Source organism: Salmo salar, chromosome 11, assembly GCF_965601325.2.
Source record: "Salmo salar chromosome 11, fSalSal1, whole genome shotgun sequence".
Taxonomy (NCBI): Eukaryota; Metazoa; Chordata; class Actinopteri; order Salmoniformes; family Salmonidae; genus Salmo; species Salmo salar.
In genome coordinates this window covers 110923164-110949736 of record NC_138301.1, presented here as the reverse complement: position 1 = coordinate 110949736, position 26573 = coordinate 110923164, and the positions used below count along the sequence as shown (strand labels likewise).

Below are 26573 nucleotides of genomic sequence, written 5' to 3'. Positions count from 1 at the left end.
GCTTCCAGAGGCAGTTTGGAGTGTTGCAACCGAGGACAGACAATCTTTACAGCACTCGGCACTCCGTGTGTGGCCTACCATCGCATGGAGATTGCATGGCTGTGTGCTCGATTTTATAGTCCTGTCAGCAACGGGTGTGGATGAAATAGCCGAATCCACTAATCAGAAGGGGTGTCCACATACTTTTGTATATTTGGTGTATATTCGGTTTGATTTTGGCCACATTTTTTACAAATAAGTAAGGTTTATCATTCGTTTCTGGCTGTGGAGTAGCCTTTTCACTGGATAAGGCATGGGAGGCTATAAACAAAATAGATGGGTGCAGTATTTAAAAAACGAATATAGTGTAACCAATCAAAGACAAGAACTTTCAATAAAGTTTTCAACGGTTGGCACGTATGACGGTGTTGACTCTGTAATCAGTGCTCAGTTTTAGCACCTGTTTCCTTATTCCAACTCGAAAGGAAACTTTCGACCTTCATGTTTATTTTCTACGCGGAAAGTTATGAAGTTTTGCATATTTATAGTTTTTTTATTTACAACATCCTTAAAATGCAGAAAGCCTTGAAGAAGTATTTTGTAAACATGGACGAGTATCTAGCCAGCATCGGTCTCTATAGGAAAATGATGGCACGAGACGCGTCCTGTCTATTTCGAGCTGTCTCTGAGCAGGTAGGCTTGAGCAATTTAGCGAAATGGGTTTAATGCATTCCATTTGACGTTCAACGTTTAGAATATAATATATTACATTTATCTGACTGAATTCATGGTGTGAGAATAGGAAGTTGTCTTTTTTCAAAATAAATGGTCGTTTGGGAACTCATGGGTTCATTTAGCCTGCCTGTTCCAGTGGTGGTTCTAGACCATTTCAACTGGGGGGGCCAAGCTGGGGCCAGTTGTACTGTTAGGGGGGGGGCAGTTACATTAGACGTTATTGTTGTCATATCGTTTTCTTCACTGCATTGCAGGCATTAGCTGGCAAAATACCATCTTCCGCGTTGCCACTGTCTAATAACGGATGTAAAAAAAGAACGATAGCAAAAATGTTATGTCAAAATTATTTCATACTCCACATTTAGGGGGGCCACAAGGGGGTCCAAAATTGTTGTCACAGGGGCACTGCCCCTTCCCCCAGAACCGCTAGTAGCCTGTTCATCTTCGGCTATGGTTCATTTGGCTGACTGAAATTATTGTTGAGGCCAGAGTTAAAATATGAATTGCACGACGCTATGCTCCAGGGCGCAAAGAGGAGATTGTCGAATATGAAATAAAGGTGCACAATGTAATGATTTCTTTCCTCCCAGATGTATTACTCTCAGAATTACCATCAAAAGATAAGGAAAGACTGTGTCACCTTCATGAGAGAGAACCGATGCAACTTTGAACCTGTAAGTTGACTTTAAAATGTTTAGGGGTAGGGACGTCCCAAGGATTCCAGATAGCACTAATCGCTTAAAATCAAAGTCTAATGGCATGCTTTATCTCCTAGTTTGTTGAAGGGTCGTTTGAGAAGTATCTGGAACGTCTGGAGGACCCCAAGGTATGTTTATAGAACTACATGTTATAAAAGCACATTGCACAAGCCATGGGTCAGATTCAGACCATAGACCGTATGAAGAAGGGTCACGTACATATTGTTAAATATGTTTTTCTCCAGGAAACCACTGGCCAAGTTGAGATAAAGGCTTTGTCGTCGTTGTACAGGTAAGTGCTGCACAATGTGTTATCAGTTAAACATCACCTGCCACATTGTACAACCTTTTGTGTTGGCTGACAGGATATTGTCAAATGTTATATGGAGAATTAGATTTATGTGAATTGCAATTTAATGTAACCTGAAATAAGTTGGTGTTGGCCATGTGGCAGGCGGTGCTTCCTTGTATACAGGTATCCTGGGAAGCCACCAACAGAGATAACTGAAGTAGACTACATGGAGAAGGTAAGTGTGGTTCTTCACTGAGCCCAGGCCCTGAAGCATCCCAAATGCCTGACTAATGAAGTAATTACCAGGCAAAACTGAACCAGGTTGCTAATTGAACCAGGTGTGTGGATAGGGGGTGATGCCGTGTAATAAACTATATATACAGAAGTATGTGGACACCCCTTCAAATTAGTGAAGTTGGCTATTTCAGCCACACCCGTTGCTGACGCGTGTATAAAGTTGAGCACCCAGCCATGCAATCTCCATAGACAAACATTGTCAGTAGAATGGCCCGTACTGAAGTGCTCAAGTGACTTTCAACGTGACACTATCATAGGATGCCACCTTTCCAACAAGTCAGTTTGTAAAATGTCTGCCCTGCTGGAGCCGCCCCAGTCAACTGTAAGTGCTGTTATTGTGAAGTGGAAACGTCTAGGAGCAACAACGGTTCAGCCGCAAAGTGGTAGTACACAAACTCACAGAATGGGACCGCAGAGTGCTGAAGCACTTAGCGTGTAAAAATCGTCTGTCCTCGGTTGCAACACTCACTAGAGTTCAAAACTGCCTCTGGAAGCAACATCGGCACTGTTCATCGGGAGCTTCATGCAAAGGCTTACCATGGCTGAGCGGGCGGATACAAGCCTAAGATCGCCATGTGCAATGCCAAGCGTCAGCTAGAGTGGTGTAAAGCTCGCCGCCATTGGACTCTGGAGCAGTGGAAACACCTTCCCTGGAGTGATGAATCACACTTTATCTGTCAGTCCGAAGGACAAATCTGGGTTTGGCGGATACCAGGAGAACGCTACCTGCCCCAATGTATAGTGCCAACTAAAGTTTGGTGGAGAAGGATTAATGATCTGGGGCTGTTTTTAATGGTTCAGGCTAGGCCCCATAGTTCCAGTGAAGGGAAATGTTAACGCTACAGCATACGACATTCTAGATGATTCTGCGCTTCCAACTTTGTGGAAACAGTTTGGGGAAGGCCCTTTCCTGTTTCAGTATGACAATGCCCCTGTGCAAAAAAAGCGAGGTCCATACAGAAATGGTTTAGAGATCTGTGTGGAAGAACTTGACTAGCCTGCAAAGAGCCCTGACTTCAACCCCATCAATCTTTGAATTGAAACTCGACTACGAGCCAGGCGTAATCGCTCAACATCAGTGCCGACCTCACTAATGCTCTTGTGGCTGACTGGAATGAGTCCTCGCAGCAATGTTCCAACATCTAGCGGAAAGCCTTCCCAGAAGAGTGGAGGCTGTTATAGCAGCAAAGGGGGGACCAACTCCTATTAATGCCCATGATTTTCGAATGAGATGTTTGACGAGCTGGTGTTCACATACATTTGTAGTGTGCTTTGGTTTGTCCTCTAGATGGTACTGCTCTCATTTTATAATTTGAGAAGACTACAGCCAAAGATGGTGTATATAAATGAAAGATGGGGTTAATTCAGGCTGCTTACCATTGGAAGCAACAAAAAAAGTCAGTTCCAGTCTAGGTAACTTGGTGTGTCTCCCATAGACACCAATGCAATAGCAGCTGGGTTTGGTCTACTTCGTTCATTGAATCAGGAAAAAAAAAACAGCAAGTCATGCTTAAGTCTCTACTTCTTTTTCTCTCTTAGTTCGTTCTCTATTCTGTAGACCAAATTTTCCCAAACATTTTTTTTTAGTCCCATTAGCCCTTCAAACATTCATCCTCCGGCTGCGTACCCCCTCTAGCACCAGCACTCTCAAATGTTGTTTTTTTGCCATCATTGTAAGCCTGCCACACACCAACACACACTATACCATACATTAAGAATAAGTGTTTGTTACAACACGGCTCGTGTAAATGGACTGTTTGAAAATGTAAAGGCAAAAATCATTTTATTTTTTTATTAAAAAAAATGTGAATCACATTATTTGGCGTACCCCCGACGGCAGTTTGGGAATACCTGCTGTAGACAATTTGATTTTGGGGGGGGGGGGGATCTTTACCATTTGAATGGTTAAGAGTAAAAATGCATTACACTTCACACTATTCTGCTCTCTGACTGTTGTAGATTCTGCTGTGTTGCTCCAACAATGGCCACTACGATGTTGTATACCCCAGGAACTACCCCATCCACGCAGCTCTGTGTCAAGGTCTGTACTTTCACTCATCAGAATTCAGAGAAATCAGTGGAGGCTGGTAGGAGGAGTTATTTGAAGATGGAGTCATTGTAATGGCTAGAATGGTATAGATGGAACAGTGTCATACACGACAACGGTAAGGAAACCACCTGTTTGACTCAATTCCATTCTAGCCATTTCAATGAGCCTGTCCTATAGCTCCGTCCACCAGCTCCACAGCACTGGATAAATCTTCACTCTAAGTCCTATAATTGGCTACTCATTTATTTTAGTTAGTCAATATTTTAAATGATCAGTACTTTCATGTGTAGTGAATAGGAAATGTATAACCTTTTTCTTCAACTGGATCCAGCTCTGTTGTATGAGCTGCTGTACACACAAGTCCTTGGTGTCGGCGAGGCGGAGGTGCAAGGAGCCTTGGAAGGGTTCCATGGCGGAGGTCGTCGCTATAGGAACAGCCTGTCGGTGTGCAGTGAGGACGCAGGCTATGACACCCCTGAGGACAGGGGTCAGACTCTGAGGTGAGGTTGTGCTCTGCACACCACTTTTGATTTCCATAAAGCCCTCCACATTAAACCTAAGTCTAGTTACTTGGGTCATTCCACAAAATGAGTCCCTTTTGCATCCCTTTGATATTTTAAGTTGGACTTGTGCACCAATATTGAGTTTTAAAGGCCTGTTACATTAAGTGCCCCTTTTAATATAGACCACATGGAAAATTCAATACATCATGTTTTTAATAACTAAAGACTTGCTAAAGTGCCAAAATTCAGCATTTTGACATGTCCTTCTGTGTACCATCTGACTTCTAGGAAAATGAACACACTTCATCCCAAAATGTCCATGTTTTAGCATTTTAAATCCCTAATTATTTTCTTGCTTTGACAGTCATTTCTGAAGATTATTATATACATTGAAAAAAATAAAGGTAAGTGTAGATCAGAATCTGGTGCGACCACCATTTGCCTCATGCAGGGTAACATCTCGTTTATGTAGAGTTGATCAGGCTGTTGATTGTGGAGTGTTGCCCCACTCGTTAATGGCTGTGCAAAGTTGCTGGATATTGCCGGGAACTGGAACACACTAGAGGTCGACCGATTTATGATTTTTTCAATGCCGATACCGATTATTGGAGGGCCCAAAAAAGCCTAGACCGATTTTAAATCAGCCGATTTAAAAAAAAAAAAAATATATATATATAATTATTTGTTTTTTTTTGTAAGAATGACAATTACAACAATACTGAATGAACACAAATTTTACCTTAATATAATACATAAATAAAATCAATTTAGCCTCAAATAAATAATGAAACATGTTCAATTTGGTTTAAATAATGCAAAAACAAAGTGTTGGAGAAGAAAGTAAAAGTGCAATATGTGCCATGTAAGAAAGCTAACGTTTAAGTTCCTTGCTCAGAACATGAGAACATATGAAAGCTGGTGGTTCCTTTTGACATGAGTCTTCAATATTCCCAGGTAAGAAGTTTTAGGTTGTAGTTATTATAGGACTATTTCTCTCTATACGATTTGTATTTCATATACTATTGGATGTTCTTATAGGCACTTTAGTATTGCCAGTGTTAACAGTATAGCTTCCGTCCCTCTCCTCGCTCCTACCTGGGCTCGAACCAGGAACACATCGACAACAGCCACCCTCGAAGCAGCGTTACCCATGTAGAGCAAGGGGAAAAACTACTCCAAGTCTCAGAGCGAGTGACGTTTGAAACGCTATTAGCGCTCACCCGGCTAACTAGCTAGCCATTTCACATCGGTTACACCAGCCTAATCTTGGGAGTTGACAGGCTTGAAGTCATAAACAGCACAATGCATTGCGAAGGGCTGCTGGCAAACGCACGAAAGTGCTGTTTGAATGAATGCTTACGAGCCTGCTGCTGCCTACCATCGCTCAGACTACTCTATCAAATCAGACTTAATTATAACATAACACACAGAAATACGAGCCTTAGGTCATTAATAGTTTCCGGATTCGACCATATCTCAAACGTTTTTTCTGTCAGTGAAATACGGAACCGTTCCGTATTTCATCTAACGGGTGGCATCCCTAAGTCTAAATATTCCTGTTACATTGCACAACCTTCAATGTTATGTCATAATTACGTAAAATTCTGGCAAATTAGTTCGCAACGAGCCAGGCGACCCAAACTGTTGCATATACCCTGACTCTGCGTGTAATGAACGCAAAATGACACAATTTCACCTGGTTAAGATTGCCCGCTAACCTGGATTTCTTTTAGCTAAACATGCAGGTTTAAAAATATATACTTCTGTGTATTGATTTTAAGAAAGGCATTGATGTTTATGGTTAGGTACAGTCGTGCAACGATTGTGCTTTTTTCGCAAATGTGCTTTTGTTAAATCATCCCCCGTTTGGCGAAGTCGGCTGTCTTTGTTAGGAAGAAATAGTCTCACAGTTCGCAACGAGCCAGGCGGCCCAAACTGCTGCATATACCCTGACTCTGTTTGCAAGAGAAGTGACACATTTTCCCTAGTTAAAAGAAATTGATGTTAGCAGGCAATATTAACTAAATATGCAGGGTTAAAAATATATACTTGTGTATTGATTTTAAGAAAGGCATTGATGTTTATGGTTGGAGCAACGTGTACCTAAGCGATTATATGCAACGCAGGACAGGCTAGATAAACTAGTAATATCATCAACCATGTGTAGTTAACTAGTGATTATGATTGATTGTTTCTTATAAGATAAGTTTAATGCTAGCTAGCAACTTACCTTGGCTTCTTACTGCATTCGCGTAACAGGCAGGCTCCTCATGGAGTGCAATGTAAAGCAGGTAGTTAGAGCTTTGGACTAGTTAACCGTAAGGTTGCAAGATTGAATCCCCGAGCTGACAAGGTAAAAATCTGTCGTTCTGCCCCATAACAAGGCAGTTAACCCACCGTTCCTAGGCCGTCATTGAGAATAAGAATGTGTTCTTAACTGACTTGCCTAGTTAAATAAAGGTCTAAAAAAAAAAAATGATTTCCGATTGTTACGAAAACTTGAAATCGGCCCTAATTAATCGGTCGACCTCTAGAACACAGTCGTACACATCAATTGAGAGCATCCAAAACATGCTCAATGGGTGACGTGTCGGATGAGAATGCAGGCCATTGAGGAGCTGAGACATTTTCAGCTTCCAGGAATTGTGTACAGATCCTTGTAATATGGAGCTGTGCATTATCATGCTGAAACGTGATGAAAGGCATGACATTGGGCCTCAGGATCTTGTCACGGTATCTCTGTGCATTGAAATTGCCTTTGATTAAAATGCAATTGTGTTCGTTGTCTGTAGCTTATGCCTGCCCATACCATAACCCCACCTCCACCATGAGGCACTCTGTTCACAATGTTGACGTCAGCAAACCGCTCGCCCACATGATGCCGTACACACTGTTTTCCATCTGCCTGGTACAGTTATAACCGGGATTCATCTGTGAAGAGAACTTCTCCAGTGGCCATTGAAGGTGAGCATTTGCCCACTGAAGTTGTTTACGACGCTGGAACTGCAGTCAGGTCAAAACCCTTGTGAGGACAACGAGCATGCAGATGAGCTTCCCTGAGACTGTTTCTGACAGTTTGTGCTGAAATTCTTTGGTTGTGCAAACCCACAGTTTATTCAGGTGGCTGGTTTGACGATCCTGCAGCTTAAGAAGCCGGATGTAGAGGTCCTGGGCTGGCGTGGTTACATGTATTCTGTGATTTGTGAGGCCAGTTGGACGTATTGCCAAATTCTCTAAAACGACGTTGGAGGCAGTTGATGGTAGAGAAATTAACGTTAAATTCTCTGGGAACAGCTCTGGTGAACATTCCTGCAGTCAGCATGTCACTGTCACATTGTGTTGTGAAACAACACTGCAGATTTTAGTGGCCTTTTTTATATGGGCCTCCTGAGTGGCTCTGCACGTCAGTGCGAGAGGTGTCACTACAGACCCTGGTTTGATTCCAGGCTGTATCACAAAAGGTTGTGATTGGGAGTCCCATAGGGAGGCGCACAATTGGCCTTGTGTCGTTAGGGTTTGGACAAGGTAGGCCGTCATTGTAAATAAGAATTTTGTTTTTAACGGACTTGCCTAGTTAAAGGTTTCAAAAAATAATTATAGACCCTTTTCTGTTTGAAAACATTGCCGCACGAGGGCGACGCGTGCAAGTTTGTGGCAGAACAAGGAGTTCTTATAGAACGGCAGCTAAAAAACAGTGTAAGCATATGTGAACCCCAAAGATATTTTGTAATATAACCGGAACTCTAGGATGTTGGATGGGATGGCGATGGTTTTCTTGATGCCGCCTAGAGATGCGTGCGACGTCTGTCGTGTGCTGGAAAAGGGTCTGCACCTGTGTAATGATCATGCCACACAGGTCAGGTGGCTGGAGTATCTCGGCAAAGGAGAAATGTTCACTAACAGGGATGTAAACAACATTTGAGAGAAATAAGCTGGAAAATTTCTGTGGTCTTTTTATTTCAATTCATGAAACATGGGCCCAACACTTCTAACATGTTGCATTTTCATGCTTTGTTCAGTGTGTTCTTTTTTTTTTTAAATTAATTTTTTATTAGTGATTCATTTTAAGGTAAAAAAAAACAACAAAAAAAACTTGTGCCTCATTTTAAGGTCAACCCGGTTTGTAATATGGTTTCCTAAAGAAACATACAACATCTAATAGTCAAATCGTTGTGTACAAGTATGAGCTGGTTTTACTCTTTGTGGTGGAAAACTGAGTGGCCTGAGCGTAACACACGTTTTGTGAAGCTTTCATTCATTTGCCCATTCCTATTGCACACAAGCTTCCATTTCCCCTTATCACAAGGGGACTAATGGCTGATGTTTAAGATGAACACATCAACCCTGTTACTTTTATTTGGCACTTACTAGTCTTTTTTTTATTTTATTTTATTTTTTTTACATCTTGATGTAGGAAAACAACATGTTTTTTATTATGTTCAAATTAGGTGAAATAAAACGTATTTCTTTATTGTATTTTTTTTAAACCACGTTACTTTACCCAAAAGGGACTCATGTCGTGGAACGACCCAACTACAGTATGCATAAATTCACCAAAGCGTCTATACACTGAGTTTACAAAACATTAGGAACACTGTCCTAATTTTGAGTTGCACCCTTTTGCCCTCCAAATAGTCTCAATTCGTCGGGGCATGGACTCTACAAGGTGTCGAAGGCGTTCCACAGGGATGCTGGCCCATGTTGACTCCAATTCTTCCCACAGTTGGCTGGTTGTTCTTTGGGTGGTGGACTGTTCTTGATGCGCGGGGGAAAACCCAGCAACATTTCAGTTCTTGATACATACCGGTGCACCTGGCACCTACTACCATACCCCGTTCAAAGGCATTTAAATCTTTTGTCTTGCCCATTCACCCTCTGAATGGCACACACACAATCCCATGTCTCAAGGCTTAAAGATCCTTTAACATGTCTCGTCCACTTCAAAATCTGTGTAGATGAAGGGGATCATAGCTTTCACCTGGTCAGTCTGTAATGTAAAGAGCAGGTATTCTTAATGTTTAGTACACTCCGTGTATATTGTAATGTAGTCATTGTATGAATTTTGTTTATCAGGTTTTTGTAAAGTACAATTTTTCTACACTCTTTACTTTCTTGTAGGGATGATTGGGAGTTCAATGGGCACAATCGCACAGAGGACAAAGCCCGACCTGGAGCAGAGGAAGCAAAGGTGACAACTTTTTCTAAAGCGTCTATTGTTGGTGAGTTTATACCATTTTATTTTTTTATTTTTTTTTGAGGAAGACTAGATTCTAGGAATACACATCCAGTTTCTTTCTCTTCCTAAGACTCCAGATGCACCAGCAAAACTCTCTCTCCCGTACAAGGTGCTCAAAGCACTGGATTCTGAGATGTACAGAAATGTCCAGTTTGACGTATGGCATGACAGTCGCAGAGGTATGCCATGTGGCCCCCTTCTGTTGGAGTTTATTGTGGTAACGTGGAACTGCTGAATTAATCATGAGACATTGGTCATAAACGACAAGATTCACACAGAGCAGACCTTTTATCTGTGGGGTTGATATGATTATACCGTACATTCATTTCTTAATGTAGAGCAGTTGTATAATTGGGTGTTCTGGAATGGCATATCGTTTCTCTGAAACAGAGATGCAGAAAACTGATTACATGGTGTTTGCTGGAAGACAATACTTCTTGGGAGACAAGTGTCAGGTACAGTAATCCAATTTATCCACTAAATTAAGATTGTTTTGCAATAAAATAAAAATACTCAATGATAAGGTTAGCCCATGTCTTCCATGCAGGTTCGTCTAGACCCCAAAGGGAAGTATTACAATGCCTTCATTCAGGAGGTGGGCACTCACCCCAGCGCTGTGACAGTGTTCATCGAAGAGCTTGGAGAAAAGTGAGATACCTGTCCCTTTAAAAACACCCCAATTGAACTGACTTACACATAGGCACTTCTACACAGCACCCATCAACGTGTGCTTATTTTAGTTTTCTGGCACATTCTTGTATTAGAGCAGTAAGAGGAACTGCCCCTCCCTACTGTCAGGCTTTGCTCCAAATCTATACCCCAACCCGAGTACTCCGTTCTGCCACCTCTGATCTCTTGGCCCTCCCACTCAACCCAGTACAAGTGCTTCTCTGTCTTAGCACCCCAATTATGGAACCAGCTTCCCCTTGAAGCAGAGTCCTTGCTCAACTTCTGAAATGCCCCCCCACCCCCCCGCCCGCAAAAGGCTTTTGTGAACTAACACTTGACTACTTTTCCCCCTTACTAGCTCTGACTGCTGATAGCTACTTTATTGAGGAAAATGTGCTTACTGTATGTGGTTGTCCCACCTAGCTATCTTAAGATGAATGCACTGGAAGTCACTCTGGATAGGAGTCTGCTAGATGACTAAAATGTAAATGTACCATCCCAAATGGTTGTCATACAGTATGATAGATGCAGTGGTTTACCATAAAGACAGTGCTCTTTTCAATATTAGGTTTATGAGACCTCACTATACCCCACCACTTTCAGACATCTTGTGTCTCTGACTAACTTCAAGCCTGTGAACCCTGTCCCTGCCTGGAACATCACCCCGAGCCGCAAGGGACCATCATACAGCCGGCCTGAGCAGTATCCTGGAGAGATGGGTCAGTATGCCCTTTAACCGTTAGATGGTCTTAGTAATTATATATTTTTTTAAATAGCAGTGAACATCGTATTGGCCTTGGACCATTGAAGACCTGTACAACTGTTAGCCCTTCTGTCTGTTAGATTCGGAGTTGCGGGGCCGGCGGCGTTTCTTTAAGAAACCCAGAGGGAAGGAGATGCTGATGGTGTCTGGCCTGCCTCCCCGCTTTCAATCAGGCCCTGGCGGCATACACCCTGGGCGCGCCCCTGGCATGCATGCACCACCACCAGAGACAATGCCCTATGAACACTACCGGCCTCATCTTCCACCCAGGCCCCCTCGAGGATATGGCCCGCCCAGGTCGGTGTGCTTTTAAATTGTCAAATGGCAAGTTTGACAAATATCACTCTAAAACACCATTTACACTGCTGCTGTACTTCACCATTACTGAAGGTCATATTGCTTACCGTTGATTATATTCTGTTGGTATCTATGCTGTTGCCAATCTGGGTTCTGTTCAGAAGTTCAGCCCGTTTCCTGAACAGTCATCCCCTCGTTGGGCCGGAGATGACATACTACCCTCACTCAGGAAAACGCTGCTACCACAGCTTCGACAACTACTCATTCAGGTCACGGTAATACGCCTTTTATCGTCTTCTTAGCGATGTTAAGCAGAATGAGCAATTTGAGCTATAGTAACTTTGAATATTACCGGTGGCCCTGCCCATAGAGAATGTAGCCATGGTACGACATGATGGGGTGTTGTGGTTATAAAAGTAGGTATATTCATTTGAGCTCTTGCAGCCGAAGCAGGCGCCAGATCCCTGCTATCAACAAGGAGTGCCAGTTCAGCTACGTCCCCGAGGCTGGACAGGAGGCACAGGAAATGGCACAGGAAATGGAAGGAACAATCACCTTCTACGAGATTGAGGGGGGAGATGAAACTGCCTTCCCTCCCTTGTCGGTAACTATGTAGCCCAGAAGCCCTCAGGCAACAGACTTTGATAGTTGGGAGCATTAGTATTCAACTGGAGTATTCAAGTCAACCTGCTGTCTGCTTTTGTAACTGTCTCTTTAGGGACAGACTGTAGCAAACCCCATGGTTCCAGCACTCCCTACATACTGGGTGCAGCAGGGGCCGAGCCCCATCCCCACATCTGGCAAACAGGCCATGACCTCATCAGAGGAGGACGCTGACGAGAGGAGCAATGGTGACGACCAAGGTAGGCCAGCCTGTCCAGTGACGCCGTCTTGATTACAAAAATGTATTTGTTTTGAGTCGGAATGTAAATGTTAAATCCGTGGTGTGTGTGTCTCAGGTGAATATTCAGAGGAGTACATCTATACTGGTGAAGGTGAGTGTGTTGACATCACCTGCTTGTGAGATTTTAGGACGGTCCATGTCCACCATTTTATTATCTGCAGATGCATTTTTAACAGATTTACGTTAGGGAGAGACAAATTGGGCTATTCCGTTTCCCAACTGATTCTGTCATTTGGCAACAGTGAAGGCTCACAATTTGAAGACCCATTGTACAATATGGATAAAAGTTCACAATTGTCTTTTTAAATCATCTTGCAGACACAGGGTTCCAGAGCCCATCTGTGTATGCTGCGGCAGAGTCCACTGCCAACCTGGTACTCTTCACTTGCTTTTTTGTTGAAACTTTTAATAACTATAGTTAATTTCACATGTGGGATGTATTGTATAATTTCACATTCATGTCAACTTACTTGATTTTATTGGGGTTGATTGGTTTGATTGCATTCCTGTCTCCATTTTTTTGCCTGCCTTTACAGACCATTGAAGAGGGAGGATCTTGTGCTGGCTCACCACAAGAGGGCATGGCTAGCTATAGCTACACTCAGTCACAGCAGGTACTAGAAGCTTTACAATCCGTTTTACCCAACTGCTCAATTGTCACATTTTGTCAGAAAAAAACATCAGGTTTTAAGTTTACTCAAACTGTAGAAGGTTCATTTTCTTTGGACAAAAGTTACTGGTATGGCTTGACTTTTTACGTGAGTATTCAGACCCTTTGCTATGGGACTCAATTGTGCATCCTGTTTCCTTCCGTTGATCATCCTTGAAATGTTGCTTTAACTTGATTGGAGTCCACCTGTGGTAAATTAAATTGTTTGGACATGATTTGGAAAGGCACACCTGTCTATATAAGGTCCCACAGTTGACAGTGCATGTCAGAGCAAAAACCAAGCCATGGGGTCAAGGTTTGTGTTGAGGCACAGATGTGGTGAAGGGTAACAAAAAAATGTCTGCAGCATTGAAGGTCCCCAAGAACACAGTGACCTCTATTCTTAAATAGAAGAAGTTTGGAACCACCAAGACTCTTCCAAGAGCTGGCTTCCTGGCCAAACTGAGCAATTGGGGGAGAAGGGCCTTGCTCAGGGAGGTGACCAAGAACTTGGTCACTGACAGAGCTCCAGAGTTCTTCTGTGGAGATGGTTTTTCTTCTGAAAGTTTCTCCCATCTCTGCAGCACTCCACCAATCAGGCCTTTATGGTAGAGTGGCCAGACGGAAGCCACTCCTCAGTAAAAGGCACATGACAGCCCGCTTGGAGTTTACCAATAGACACCTAAAGGACTCAGACCATGAGAAACAAGATTTTCTGGTCTGATGAAACCAAAATTGAACTCTTTGCCCTGAATGCCAAGCGCCACGTCTGGAGGAAACCTGGCACCATCCCTACGGTGAAGCGCGGTGGCAACATGCTGTGGGGATGTTTTTCAGTGGCAGGGACTAGGAGACTAGTCAGGATCGAGGGAAAGATGAATGGAGCAAAGTACAGAGATCCTTAATGAAAATCTGCTCCAGAGTGGTCAGGACCTCAGACTGGGGTGACGGTTCACCTTCCAACAGGACAATGACCCTAAGCACACAGCCAAGACAATGCAGGAGTGGCTTGGGACCAGTCTCTGTCTTTGAGTGAACCAGCCAGAGCCTGGGCTTGAACCCGATCGAATATCTGAGAGACCTGAAAATCAAATCAAATTTTATTTGTCACATGCGCCAAATACAACAGGTGTAGACCTTACAGTGAAATGCTTACTTAAAGCCCTTAACCAGCAATGCAGTTTTAAGAAAATACAAAAAAAATATATAATTTTAAATAACAATAACAAAGAGCAGCATTAAGTAACAATAGCGGGGCTATATACACGGGGTACCGGTATAGAGTCAATGTGCGGGCGCACCGGTGTCGAGGTAATATGTAGATGGCTATTAAAGTGACTATGCGTAGATCGAGTAGCGGCAGCGTAGAAATGGCTGTACAGCGACGCTCCCCATCCAACCTGACAGATCTGCAGAGAAGAATGGGATAAACTCCCCAAATACAGGTGTGTCAAGCTTGTAGCGTCATACCCAAGAAGACTCGAGGCGGTAATTGCTGCTAAAGGTGCTTCAACAAAGTACTGAGTAAAGGGTCTGAATACTTATGTAATTGTGATTTCATTTAAAAACAATTATACATTTGCAAAAATGTCTAAACAGCTTTTGCTTTGTCCGTTATGGGGTATTGCGTGTAGATTAAGGGGGGGGGGGGAACGTTTGAATCTATTTTAGAATAAGGCTGTAATGTGGAAAAAGTCAAGGGGTCTGCGTGCGCGCACACAGTACCAGTCAAAAGTTTTGACACTTACTCATTCCAGGTTTTTTATTTCTTTTTTTTACTTTTTTCTATGTTGTAGTGAAGACATCAAAAACTATGAAATAACACATGGAATCATGTAACCAAAAAAGTTTTAAACAAATCAAAATATTTTTTTATAGTTGAGATTCTTCAAAGTAGCCACCCTTTGCCTTGACATCTTTGCCTACTCTCAACCAGCTTCATGAGGTAGTCACCTGGAATGCATTTCAATTAACAGGTGTGCCTTAAGTTAATTTGTGGAATTTCTTTCCTTTGTTTGAGGTAATCAGTTGTTGTGACAAGGTAGTGGTGGTATACAGAAGAGAACCCTATTTGGTAAAAGTCCATATTATGGCAAGAACAGCTCAAATAAGCAAAGCGAAATGACCGTCCATTACTTAAAGACGTGAAGTTCAGACAATCCAGAAAATGTCAAGAACTTTCAAAGTTTGAAGTGCAGTCGCCAAAACCGAGCGCTATGATGACACTGGCTCTCGTGAGGACCACCACAGGAAAGGAAGAACCAGAGTTACCTCTGGCTGTGTAACGGCTATTTGACCAAGGGGAGTGCTGCATCAGATTACCTGGCCTCCACAATTGCCTGACCTCAACCCAATTGGAATGAATTGGACCGCAGAGTGAAGGAAAAGGAGCTAACATCTGCTCAGCGTATGTGGGAACTACTTCAAGACTTAGCATTCCAGGTGCATGCCAAGAGTGTGCAAAGCAGGGGCGAAAATCTGATATCAACTTTGGGGGGACAATTACATGAGATTTTCTCAAGAGCAATTCCTGAGGGGGACACCAAAAGTAGTGCTGTAACACATAGCCTACATTGTAATATGGTAAATGTATATTGAGGAACCAAAGAAATAAGGTGTTTGCCGTACTCCTAACTACCGGTACCCAAAACTACACAACTACTCACAACAGCAATACCATTGCCTTTAACAAATCTTAGTTCAGTCACCAGTTTAAGTTGAGAGTGGGGGTATCCATGGCATTTTCCAATTATGTTCCTATTTTACAAGTAAAAAAAATGGAGAACCTTTCATAATGTTGCCAAACAAAGACTCAACAAACTTACCTGAGACTCCCTGTCTATGCCAGTCTGTCCCTGCATATCTGTCCCCAACTCTGCTGTCTGTGTGCCATCTGTTGCCTGCTCTGCCTAATGACATCATTGTGAAACATTTCCATTAGAATTTCATTTCTTTCTTATGAACATTTTATCAACTAGTCTTTGAGATATTAGGCTACTAGGGTTCTTACTTTGCGTTTTGGTGTACTGAAAAATACTCTGATGTCCGTCTTTTATTTTTCTGCCATTTTTCTACCTGGCTGGCTGGCTGGCTACACACACACACACACACACACACACACACACACACACACACACACACACACACACACACACACACACAGTGTGTAGGTTATTTACAGTAGGAGATGGGCTTCTATCATCTTATCTTTTATCATTCTATTTGGGCTTCGATCTAAAAGGTAGCTAGCAAATGTGAAACGGATTAAATTGACAAGATTTGACAGCTGTATGAGTTCACCATTTACACAACATATGCTGCAACCTTTTGTAATTTTAATAGTTTGTTTCATATTGGCTGGCTTCCAACAATAGCTGAATTTGCAAAGCTAGCGAGCACCAATTCAGTTTCAGTGGCGTTTGCTATAATCTTTGCTTCCCGGGTTAAATAAAATAAATAAATAAAAGTTCCCTTGCGACAATTTAGCTTTTGCAATGAGACCATTAAATATATTTAAGACAATGGTAGAAGAGAGTGTAGTTCAGTTTGGACTTCAGTTTATCGCTAACCTTATCACAGGGACTTTGAAGCACTAACTTACATCATCTGCATGCTGATCTCGGAATAAATTGACGATAGCAAAGATTCCATCTTTGACGAAGCCACATAAATGGAATAGTTACTAGCTAGCTTAATAGTTCATATTTGCGCGCTAGCTCTGCATATTCAGCTAGTGTGTGTGCGCGATTGACTGAATTAACCTCACGTCAGTTACGTTCATTGAGTGCCTTTCAGACAGTGGCTACGACCCCTCTGTTACCTTGCCAGTGGATCAAACCATTGTGAGGAAAAGGGTGGGGGGGTCGCAATCTTTTGAAACTTAAAAACGCGCTATTAAGTGTCTATAATCAGCACAATTGCTTTCATTGCGTATTATTAATATTATTTAAATTACATAGTTATGTTTCAGTGATATATTGGGGGGGACAAATCATATTTTTCCCAGGATGGGGGGGTCGTGTCCCCCCCCGTCCCCCCCGCGATTTCCGCCCCTGGTGCAAAGCTGTCAATGCAAAGGGTGGCTACTTTGAAGAATCTCAAAAAATATATATTTTGTTTTGATATTGCAATGAGCAAGATTTCACTCTGCCGAACAGTATGTGTGCGGGTTCGCTTCACGCTTTTACCGCGTAGTAGCCACGGGATCAAAACAGCGAACTTTAACCTCATGCTTTTAGTTGCAGAACTTGACCTACTAGCCTGTTTTACTTTGCATCTACGTCATGTGGCTGACTCTACCTTGTTTTTTTTAAGCGCAAATTGTTTGTCAATTGTAGTCAGATTTAATTTAGTTTTGTTTCCTCAGGTGGTGGTGAAGTCAGCAGTCATGCCCGCACAGGCTTTAACCACAGCCCCAGCAGCTATCTTCACCTCTTCCTCTAGCAGCTCTCAGACCCCTCCAGCACCAATTGCTTCACCCTCAAACTATCCTCAGGGGGCTCCCATGCCCCCACACGCAATGGGCAGACAAGGTACCCACTCTAAGGGTGATGGTCAGACCTAAGGAGTTATTAGGCCCTAATTCCTAACTGATCCCTATTTTCTCTTGTTTGTAGTTTCATCCATTCAGGTTCCTCCTTCCTCTCCCTGGTTTGTGAATGAGATGGGGGAGGCGGTCAGCACCACACCCCCTCCACCTTACTCCTATGACCCCAACGGCAACGACCTTCCACGAGGTTAGACATGCTTCCCCATGGCGTGTGTTAAGTTGTGAACTTCTAACACGGAACCCAAACCGGCTGCGCGCGTGCGCTATCGTGCATACATTTATTTTGTCCCCCTACACCAAACGCGATCACAACACGCAGGTTAAAATATCAAAACAAACTCTGAACCAATTACATTCATTTGGGGACAGGTCGAAAAGCATTAAACATGTTTGGCAATTTAGCTAGTTAGCTTGCACTTGCTAGCTAATTTGTCCTGGGATATAAACATTGAGTTGTTATTTTACCTGAAATGCACAAGGTCCTCTACTCCGAGAATTAATCCACACATAAAACGGCCAACCGAATCATTTCTAGTCATCTCTCCTCATTCCAGGCTTTTTCATCTTTGAACTTATATGGTGATTGGCATCTACACTTTCATAGTATTACCAGACAACCGGCAAAACAGTTCGTCTTTCAATCACCCACGTGGGTATAACCAATGAGGAGATGGCACATGGATACCTGCTTCTATAAACCAATGAGGCGATGGGAGAGGCAGGACTTGCAGCGTGATCTGCGTCAGAAATAGAAAGGAGTTCTATTTTAGCCCTTGGCATCGCAGACGCTCGTTGGCGCACGCGCAATAATTGAATAACATGGATTTCAAAATGTATGATGTGACGGTAACTAAATGTTTTTCTCTTTCTGTAGATGGCAAGGTCCTCCAATATTACTTTAATTTAGGAGTCCAAGTAAGTGATTATAGTATGTATGGGTGAACAGTTACTTGGCATGAGATGCTAGACATGTCTTTGAATGAAAACAACCTATACCTTTTGATTTCTATCCATGTTGAAACAGTGGTACCAGCAGAGCTATTGGCATTCCATGGTGCAGATGCAGCAGGCGTATCAGCAGCCCAATGCCGAGCAACAGTTCCAGTCCTACTCCGGAGCACCCCCTCCCTCTGATCACACAGTCCCCCAGTCCTACCCAGAGACTGGGAGAGCAGGGCCTGATGGCCAGGGAGATGTTCTTGCCAATGGTCAGCGTCACCCCACGGCCTCCAGACCTCATTATGAAATGGCACATCTGCATTGAGCAAGATCTTCAGTGTCACAATCTTACGACCTCAAGTATTACATGTGACTTATTTTCTTACCTTGGTCCTCACCCACCACCTTTTCCTTCCTACCAGGCACCCCCCTGGCCATGGACCCTCCCTCAGCAGGAGCCCCAGGCACAGTGTTCTACCCCTTGGTTCAGGACCAGTGCAGCCAACCCCCCCTCCACACCTACGAGCCTTATGTTCCGATGCTCTCTGCCACCTACCATTACCTCACACCCTGGAACTCAGGCCCTGCCCAACCACATGTGCATGCATCCTACTGCCCCTCCAACCACCCAGTCAACTATGTCACTGCACCCACACACCCAGGGCACTTTATTCCTCCCAGCATGTAACCAAGCACTGGGGACGGAGGGAGGGAGGTGGGCCCCTCTAACTACCCACATTCACCATGTCACCCTATGTCATGTGTAATGTTTGTTCTACTTTTCTTATTTTGAAGTTTGCATGTTTTTGAAGTTTGCTAGTCAGTGGCTGTCTGAAATGGCACCCTATTCAAAAGTAGTGCACTGTTGGGCAGTGGTTCCCATCCGTTTTCAGTTAATGTACCACCAACTGAATTTTGCTCTGCCCTGAAGAACCCCCTCATGTGCATTTTACCAGTAGGCCTATGGTCTCATGAGTCTTCTCAAGTTCCCCCAGAGGTACTATTACCCCTGTTTGTGTACCACTGATGTAGGGAATAGGGCGCCCTTGGAAAAGTGGTAGACGGTATAGGGGTCCATTTCAGACACCCTCTGATCCAGTGTTTACAGAATGTTTAATACATTATTTTATGTTTAATTAATAAAAAGTTTTGTTTCCCAGAAGTCGTAACAGTTTATCATTTGAACTGTCCCTTTTTAGAGCAGGGCTCTCAACCCTGTTCCTGGAGCGCTACCCTCCTGTAGGTTTTCGCGCCAACCGTAAACTCTGGGATTCTTGAAAGACTGGACAATCAAAATAAGTCTTAATGTTAACATTAATGCTTCCCACAGTTGTCAAGTTGGCTGGATGTCCTTTGGGTGGTGGTCCATTCTTGATACACACAGGAACTGTTGCATGTGGAAAAACCCAGCAGCGTTGCAGTTCTTGACAAACCGGTGTGCCTGGCACCTACCATAACCCGTTCAAAAGCGCAAATATTTTGTCTTGCCCATTCACCCTCTGAATGGCACACACAATCCATGTCTCAAGGCTGAAAAAAATGCTTCTTTAATCTCTCCCCTTCATCTACAATCATTTGAAGCAGATTTATCAAGTGACATCAAGGAATCATAGCGGTCACCTGGTCAGTCTGTCATGGAAAGAGCAGGTGTTCTCAATGTTGTACACTCAGTGTATAGTTTCATAAACTAAGTATCACACTGCAAAAATTGAAATCTAAACAATCCTAAATATCTTGAGTGATTTTTAAAAGCGCTTACATTTTTTTTCTTTCCAAGCTAAATTATCTACATTTGGCAGAACATTTTGCTTGTTTTAGCCTAAATTTAACCTCAAATCTTATTTAAAGATAATTTACCTTGCAAATATCTTAATTTAGTGTTATCATATTAAAGCTTATCATAAACTCAGCAACAACAAAAAAATCCTCACTGTCAACTTAAGTTTGCTGATAATAAATGTGTAAATATTTGTATGAACATAAGATTCAACAACTGAGACAAACTGAACAAGTTCCACAGATGTGACTAACAAAAAATTGAATGTGTCCCTGAACAAAGGGGGGAGGGTCAAAATCAAAAATCAGTCAGTATCTGGTGTGGCCACCAGCTGCATTAAGTACTGCAGTGCATCTCCTCCTCTTGGACTGCACCAGATTTGCCAGTTCTTGCTGTGAGATGTTACCCCACTCTTCCACCAAGGCACCTGCAAGTTCCTGGACATTTCTGGGGGGAATGCCCCTAGCCCTCACCCTCCGATCCAACAGGTCCCAGACGTGCTCAATGGGATTGAGATCCGGGCTCTTCGCTGGCCATGGCAGAACACTGACATTCCTGTCTTGCAGGAAATCACGAGCAGTATGGCTGGTGGCATTGTCATGCTGGAGGGTCATGTCAGGATGAGCCTGCAGGAAGGGTACTACATGAGGGAGGAGGATGTCTTCCCTGTAACGCACAGCATTGAGATTACCTGCAATGACAAGCTCAGTCCGATGATGCTGTGACACATCGCCCCAGATCATGGCGGACCCTCCACCTCCAAATCAATCCCGCTCCAGAGTACAGGCCTCGGTGTAACGCTCATTCCTTCGACGATAAACGCGAATCCGACCATCATCCCTGGTGAGACAAAACCGCGACTCGTCAGTGAAGAGCACTTTTTGCCAGTCCTGTCTGGTCCGGCGACGGTGAGTTTGTGTCCATAGGCGACGTTGTTGCGGGTGATGTCTGGTGAGGACCTGCCTTACTACAGGCCTACAAGCCCTCAGTCCAGCCTCTCTCAGCTTATTGCGGACCGTGTGAGCACTGATGGAGGGATTGTGCGTTCCTGGGATAACTCGGGCAGTTGTTGCCATCCTGTACCTGTCCTGCAGGTGTGATGTTCGGATGTACCAATCCTGTTCAGGTGTTGTTACACGTGGTCTGCCACTGCGAGGACGATCAGCTGTCCGCCCTGTAGCGCTGTCTTAGGCGTCTCACAGTACAGACATTGCAATTTATTGCCCTGGTCACATCTGCAGTCCTCATGCATCCTTGCAGCATGCCTAAGGCACGTTCACGCAGATGAGCAGGGACCCTTGGTATCTTTCTAGGGTCAGTATAAGGGCCTCTTTTGTGTCCTAAGCTTTCATAACTGTGACCTTAATTGCCTACCGTCTGTAAGCTGTTAGTGCCTTAACGACCGTTCCACAGGTGCATGTTCATTAATTGTTTATGGTTCATTGAACAAGCATGGGAAACTGTTGAAAATCTGAAGTCCTTAGAATTTTGACATTCTTTGAAAGACAGGGTCCTGAAAAAGGGACGTTTCTTTTTTTTGCTGAGTTTATTCAATTACTCTGACGGAGTTTTACAGATTTGACAAATTGCATATTTTCTACTTTATTCAAGTGGTATACACAGTAGCAACTTAGGAGAAACTATATTGCTTTATAACTCTAAAACCTAAGAAAAATGAACATATTTGAGCCATAGAATGAGTTATCTAAAGCTGCATTTTTGTTGGCATATCAGATTTGAATCTGTTTTTCCTGAAGTCTGAACTGCCAAAAGCCACATGGAATCAGATATTTCACCGTAGGTGGTTTGAAGTCATAAATCTGATTCCTGGGCATGCAACGGTCAAATCTGATTTATTTGCCCTGAAGTGGTTTAGACATTTGACATATCTTGTTGCTTGCTAACTACTCTGACTGGTTGACAAGAACATGACGTGGTAGCTAACTAGCTTGTTAATTGTTTACAAACAAATTTGTGAATGTACTACAACGCTAAACAGCTGCCTAGCTAGCTAGTTGACTGCTGTGGCTAGCCAAAAAGGACTCATTTTGAAAGTTGGCTTGTCTTATCCTTTGAGGCTTCTACTAAGCTAACATATGTAATTGTTTTAAGATGGTCATACCATGGATCATACAAATATTTGATAAAATATTGAATTTAGCCTTTACTACTATAGCTCATAGAATTGAATAACACATTCATAAATGGCAAACTACCTCCATACTTCCATTTCATTTGCATGGGTTACCTTGTCTTGTTGCAATACCTGTAAGCAGGAAATGGTATAGCTGACCCTGCTCATTTCTGATTTATTTGGAATTTTTTAGGAGTCACAGTTTTGAGAGAAATATTCCGTGGGCTATTGCAAGAAACTACATATTTTCAACACTTGGGGGGAGTTAGACATTTTGATCCTATAGGACTGTGGCATTTCCTGGCACACAGCCTGACAGGGAAATTAATAAAATTACAAAAAAAGGTTTTCCATTATAAAATTCACCTATAAAATAAAGTTTCCCTGCCGGACAAGGATTGTCCTCAACTTTCAAGAATCTTTGAACTAACCTGATTAAGCTTATCTACCAGCTTCTTATTAGAATCAGGTGCGCTTGATTAGGATTGGAGGGAAAATTTACCATAAACAGGGTTGGAGAGCCCTGCTTTAGAAAAGTAATTTGGTACGATGATGGTATCTGAGGGCCAGGACCCTGGACAGCACACACGACCGATGTTGCTGCTACCCTCCCAGTCATAATCAGCACCGTGGAGAGTGCTAGCTCACTGGTACTCAGGCAGTTTTGTTCACTGAGCTTAGCTGTGTTTACACAGGCGGCCAAATTCTGATCTTTTCCCAATTATGGGCAAAATAGCTGATCTGATTGGTCAAAAGATCAGATGCAATGCAATTACTAAACTGTTCATTTTGAATTGATGGGATGGCACATTATCTAAGTAGAGTCCTGAATACTGCAATTAGCGAATGCATTGAGCTGTCACTAATAGCCCAGAGTATAGCTATTTCAAAATTTTGGACAGTTCAGTCCAGTTTTATTTGACCACTATACAGCCTATCATATCACATGGCCCAGTCTTGGAATCCTAGTTCTAAGATTCAGTCATATGATTTAATATATTTGAATAGATAATGCTTAATCTAATTATCAAATAAAAATGTGAAGTTGTATACAAGCTTGTTTTCGACAACTATGAAACATTGTTTGCGTAGGGGTCCACTGCCAAATTGATCTTGAGTATTATAATTCATAACCATCTTGTCCAAAATAAATGAGACTACAAGTAAACACATTAAAACTATGGAAAAATAAACCTACCCCTACTAATATCATGCATTTCCTGTCTCAATAGCCAAAAATGGGTAGTGCCTTATTTCCAAGAAACTATAGAAAAATAAAACTTTCATAGAAAAACAGAGGACAGTATTCTTAGTTAATTGTCCAAAAACAACTTGAAAATAATCAACCTGCAAACCTGAAATAAACATATTCCACCATGATATTAACCATCCATGTTTAGGTTATGATGTACCAAACAGAACACACTACTGTATAGAGGACATCTGGCATTTGTATATGGCACACCACCTGGCACACCATCTGGCAAAACAGTCTGGTAAAAGACAATAGAAAAACTTGCAACAAGAGATTAAACATATTTGTAAGAGAGTAGAAGTTTTGACAATGGTAATAGCTGACCTGTGTATATGACCCCCTTATCTCAGTGATATTTTGATAAGTAAAATATAATTAACTGGGCCGGAACTGTATGAGAACACGTGTTGAGAGAGGATAGTGAACTTACAGTCCGCAAACAAAGATCTAAGCATCACAGGTAGGTGGCAGTATGCAAACATGTAGTTATATTGCAATAAATCAAGATTTTTTTTTTTCTTTATATGTTTATAATCTTCCTACATTGCTATGATATCTTTGAGAAGATTAGTCCTGGGTTTTGAATACTTGTGTCAGACACTTTTTCTCTCTGTCCTCAGCAGAGTGACCTGAACATATTGTAGTTTGCTGTCCTGCATTATTCTGGGGGTGGCAGGTGCCTCTAAAGCTGTGTGGTGATGGAGTCCTCCTGCTCAGCCCCCCACTCTGAAGAGTCCAGCTCATCACATGGTCCTATCCAGCCCTCATACATGTCCTCACTAGAGCCCAGGAGGACAGCCTGGGAGCTGGAGGCCCTGATGCCAGAAGCACAGCGCAGGGGCGGCTGGGAGAGGCCCGGGGGCGGCTGGGAGAGGCCCGGGGGCGGTAGGGAGAGGCCCGGGGGCGGTAGGGAGAGGCCCGGGGGCGGTAGGGAGTGGCCCGGGGGCGGCAGGGAGAGGCCCGGGGGCGGCAGGAGCAGGCTGTCACTCCCGTTAGCCTGCTGGGGTGAACCCTGGGGTGGGGCCTGGGTAGGGGGTTGGGCCTGGGGTAGCTCTTTCAGGTTCTGGCTACGTGTAACCTGGGGATTGGGGGAGATATGGACGTCCGGCCAGGTTGTGGGCTGATGAAGTAGGCCATCTGAGATGCTGTAGGTGGGCTGGTGCATGCAGGGAGGAGGGGCCCTGTGCTCTGGGACGTGTCCGTTCATGCGAGAGAAGAGCAGACCCAGCTGCCTGATGGAGTCTCTCTTGGACTTGGAGAAGCGCTGCAGCTGGCCACCACTGCGGCTGAACACAGCAAAGGAAGGGGAGGAGGAGGAGAACCGCAGCCCGTTGCACTTTGGTTTGTTGTCCACTGGCCCCTCCACCCCTGACATGGACTTAAAGAGGGCGGAGACACTGAACCCAGAGTCCTTGTTTTTCCTCTCAGCGGTTGACATGGTGAAGGACACCCCCTTGGCCCCTTGGTCCCTGGACTGACCCTGTCCGGCCCCTCCCTCCCCCTCCTTGTTGATCTCGTCCTGCTGAGTGGCCTCATTGCTGGATGAATAGGTTCTCCGCGGGGGCTTCCTGTTCCCCAGCAGATCCAACACCTCATAGCGGAAACTGGAGATGTCCTGCTTCAGCTCCTACAGATCAGTTAAGACGGGGATAGAGAGGGTGGACAGATCGGTTAAGAGGGGGATAGAGAGGATGGATAGATCAGTTAAGAGGGGGATAGAGAGGATGGACAGATCGGTTAAGAGGGGGATAGAGAGGATGGACAGATCGGTTAAGAGGGGGATAGAGAGGATGGATAGATCAGTTAAGACGGGGATAGAGAGGATGGACAGATCGGTTAAGAGGGGGATAGAGAGGATGGACAGATCGGTTAAGAGGGGGATAGAGAGGATGGACAGATCGGTTAAGAGGGCGATAGAGAGGATGGACAGATCAGTTAAGACGGGGATAGAGAGGATGGACAGATCGGTTAAGAGGGCGATAGAGAGGATGGACAGATCGGTTAAGAGGGCGATAGAGAGGATGGACAGATCGGTTAAGAGGGCGATAGAGAGGATGGACAGATCGGTTAAGAGGGGGATAGAGAGGATGGATAGATCAGTTAAGACGGGGATAGAGAGGATGGACAGATCGGTTAAGAGGGGGATAGAGAGGATGGACAGATCGGTTAAGAGGGGGATAGAGAGGATGGATAGATCAGTTAATAAGAGGGGGATATAGAGGATGGATAGAGAGGATGGACAGATCGGTTAAGACGGGGATAGAGAGGATGGATAGATCGGTTAAGAGGGGGATAGAGAGGATGGATAGAGAGGATGGACAGATCGGTTAAGAGGGGGATAGAGAGGATGGATAGATCGGTTAAGAGGGGGATAGAGAGGATGGACAGACCGGTTAAGAGGGGGATAGAGAGGATGGACAGATCAGTTAAGAGGGCGATAGAGAGGATGGATAGATCGATTAAGAGGGGGATAGAGAGGATGGACAGATCGGTTAAGAGGGCGATAGAGAGGATGGATAGATCGATTAAGAGGGGGATAGAGAGGATGGACAGACCGGTTAAGAGGGGGATAGAGAGGATGGAGACCGGTTAAGAGGGGGATAGAGAGGATGGACAGATCAGTTAAGAGGGGGATAGAGAGGATGGACAGATCAGTTAAGAGGGGGATAGAGAGGATGGACAGATCAGTTAAGAGGGGGATAGAGAGGATGGATAGATCAGTTAATAAGAGGGGGATAGAGAGGATGGATAGAGAGGATGGACAGATCGGTTAAGAGGGGGATAGAGAGGATGGATAGATCAGTTAAGAGGGGGATAGAGAGGATGGACAGATCGGTTAAGAGGGCG

General features: G+C 43.8%; 2 protein-coding genes across 6 annotated transcripts in view; one reads left to right on the top strand and one right to left on the bottom strand.

Annotated features, from left to right (window-relative positions):
* Nucleotides 1-399: 399 nt before the first annotated feature.
* LOC106563668 (UDP-N-acetylglucosamine transferase subunit ALG13) lies at nt 400-19707 on the top strand. 5 transcript variants are annotated; one of them, XM_014129452.3, is made up of 24 exons: nt 400-672; nt 1305-1388; nt 1490-1540; nt 1658-1704; nt 1867-1939; nt 3961-4042; nt 4383-4551; nt 9673-9742; nt 9861-9969; nt 10181-10245; nt 10338-10438; nt 11063-11178; nt 11303-11519; nt 11684-11794; nt 11964-12123; nt 12238-12382; nt 12479-12514; nt 12742-12797; nt 12960-13037; nt 17439-17604; nt 17689-17808; nt 18496-18536; nt 18646-18829; nt 18983-19707. In XM_014129452.3, the coding sequence occupies exons 1-24, from the start codon at nt 481-483 to the stop codon at nt 19246-19248; spliced, it is 2739 nt and encodes a 912-aa protein (XP_013984927.1). In that variant the 5' UTR covers nt 400-480; the 3' UTR covers nt 19249-19707. The 5 variants fall into 5 exon arrangements, with proteins under 5 accessions (XP_013984927.1, XP_082814393.1, XP_013984925.1 ...); XM_082958267.1 differs by having other exon boundaries at nt 11955-12123; XM_014129450.3 differs by having other exon boundaries at nt 401-672; nt 11681-11794; nt 11955-12123.
* A 1665-nt stretch (nt 19708-21372) lies between these two features.
* The window catches only part of LOC106563669 (short transient receptor potential channel 5), a 49701-nt gene continuing 44500 nt past the window's right edge, over nt 21373-26573 (bottom strand). The window contains exon 12 of the mRNA XM_045690123.2: nt 21373-25353. Within this exon, the coding sequence (XP_045546079.1) occupies nt 24409-25353 (945 nt within the window). The 3' untranslated portion in view covers nt 21373-24408. The remainder of the gene's footprint in view (nt 25354-26573) is intronic.

Coding starts and splice junctions, on each gene's coding strand:
- LOC106563668 (XM_014129450.3), top strand. CDS start 481: ATGTTTATTTTCTACGCGGAAAGTTATGAAGTTTTGCATATTTATAGT. Junction 673..1,304: donor TTCGAGCTGTCTCTGAGCAG/GTAGGCTTGAGC, acceptor CTTTCCTCCCAG/ATGTATTACTCTCAGAATTA. Junction 4,552..9,672: donor GACAGGGGTCAGACTCTGAG/GTGAGGTTGTGC, acceptor ACTTTCTTGTAG/GGATGATTGGGAGTTCAATG.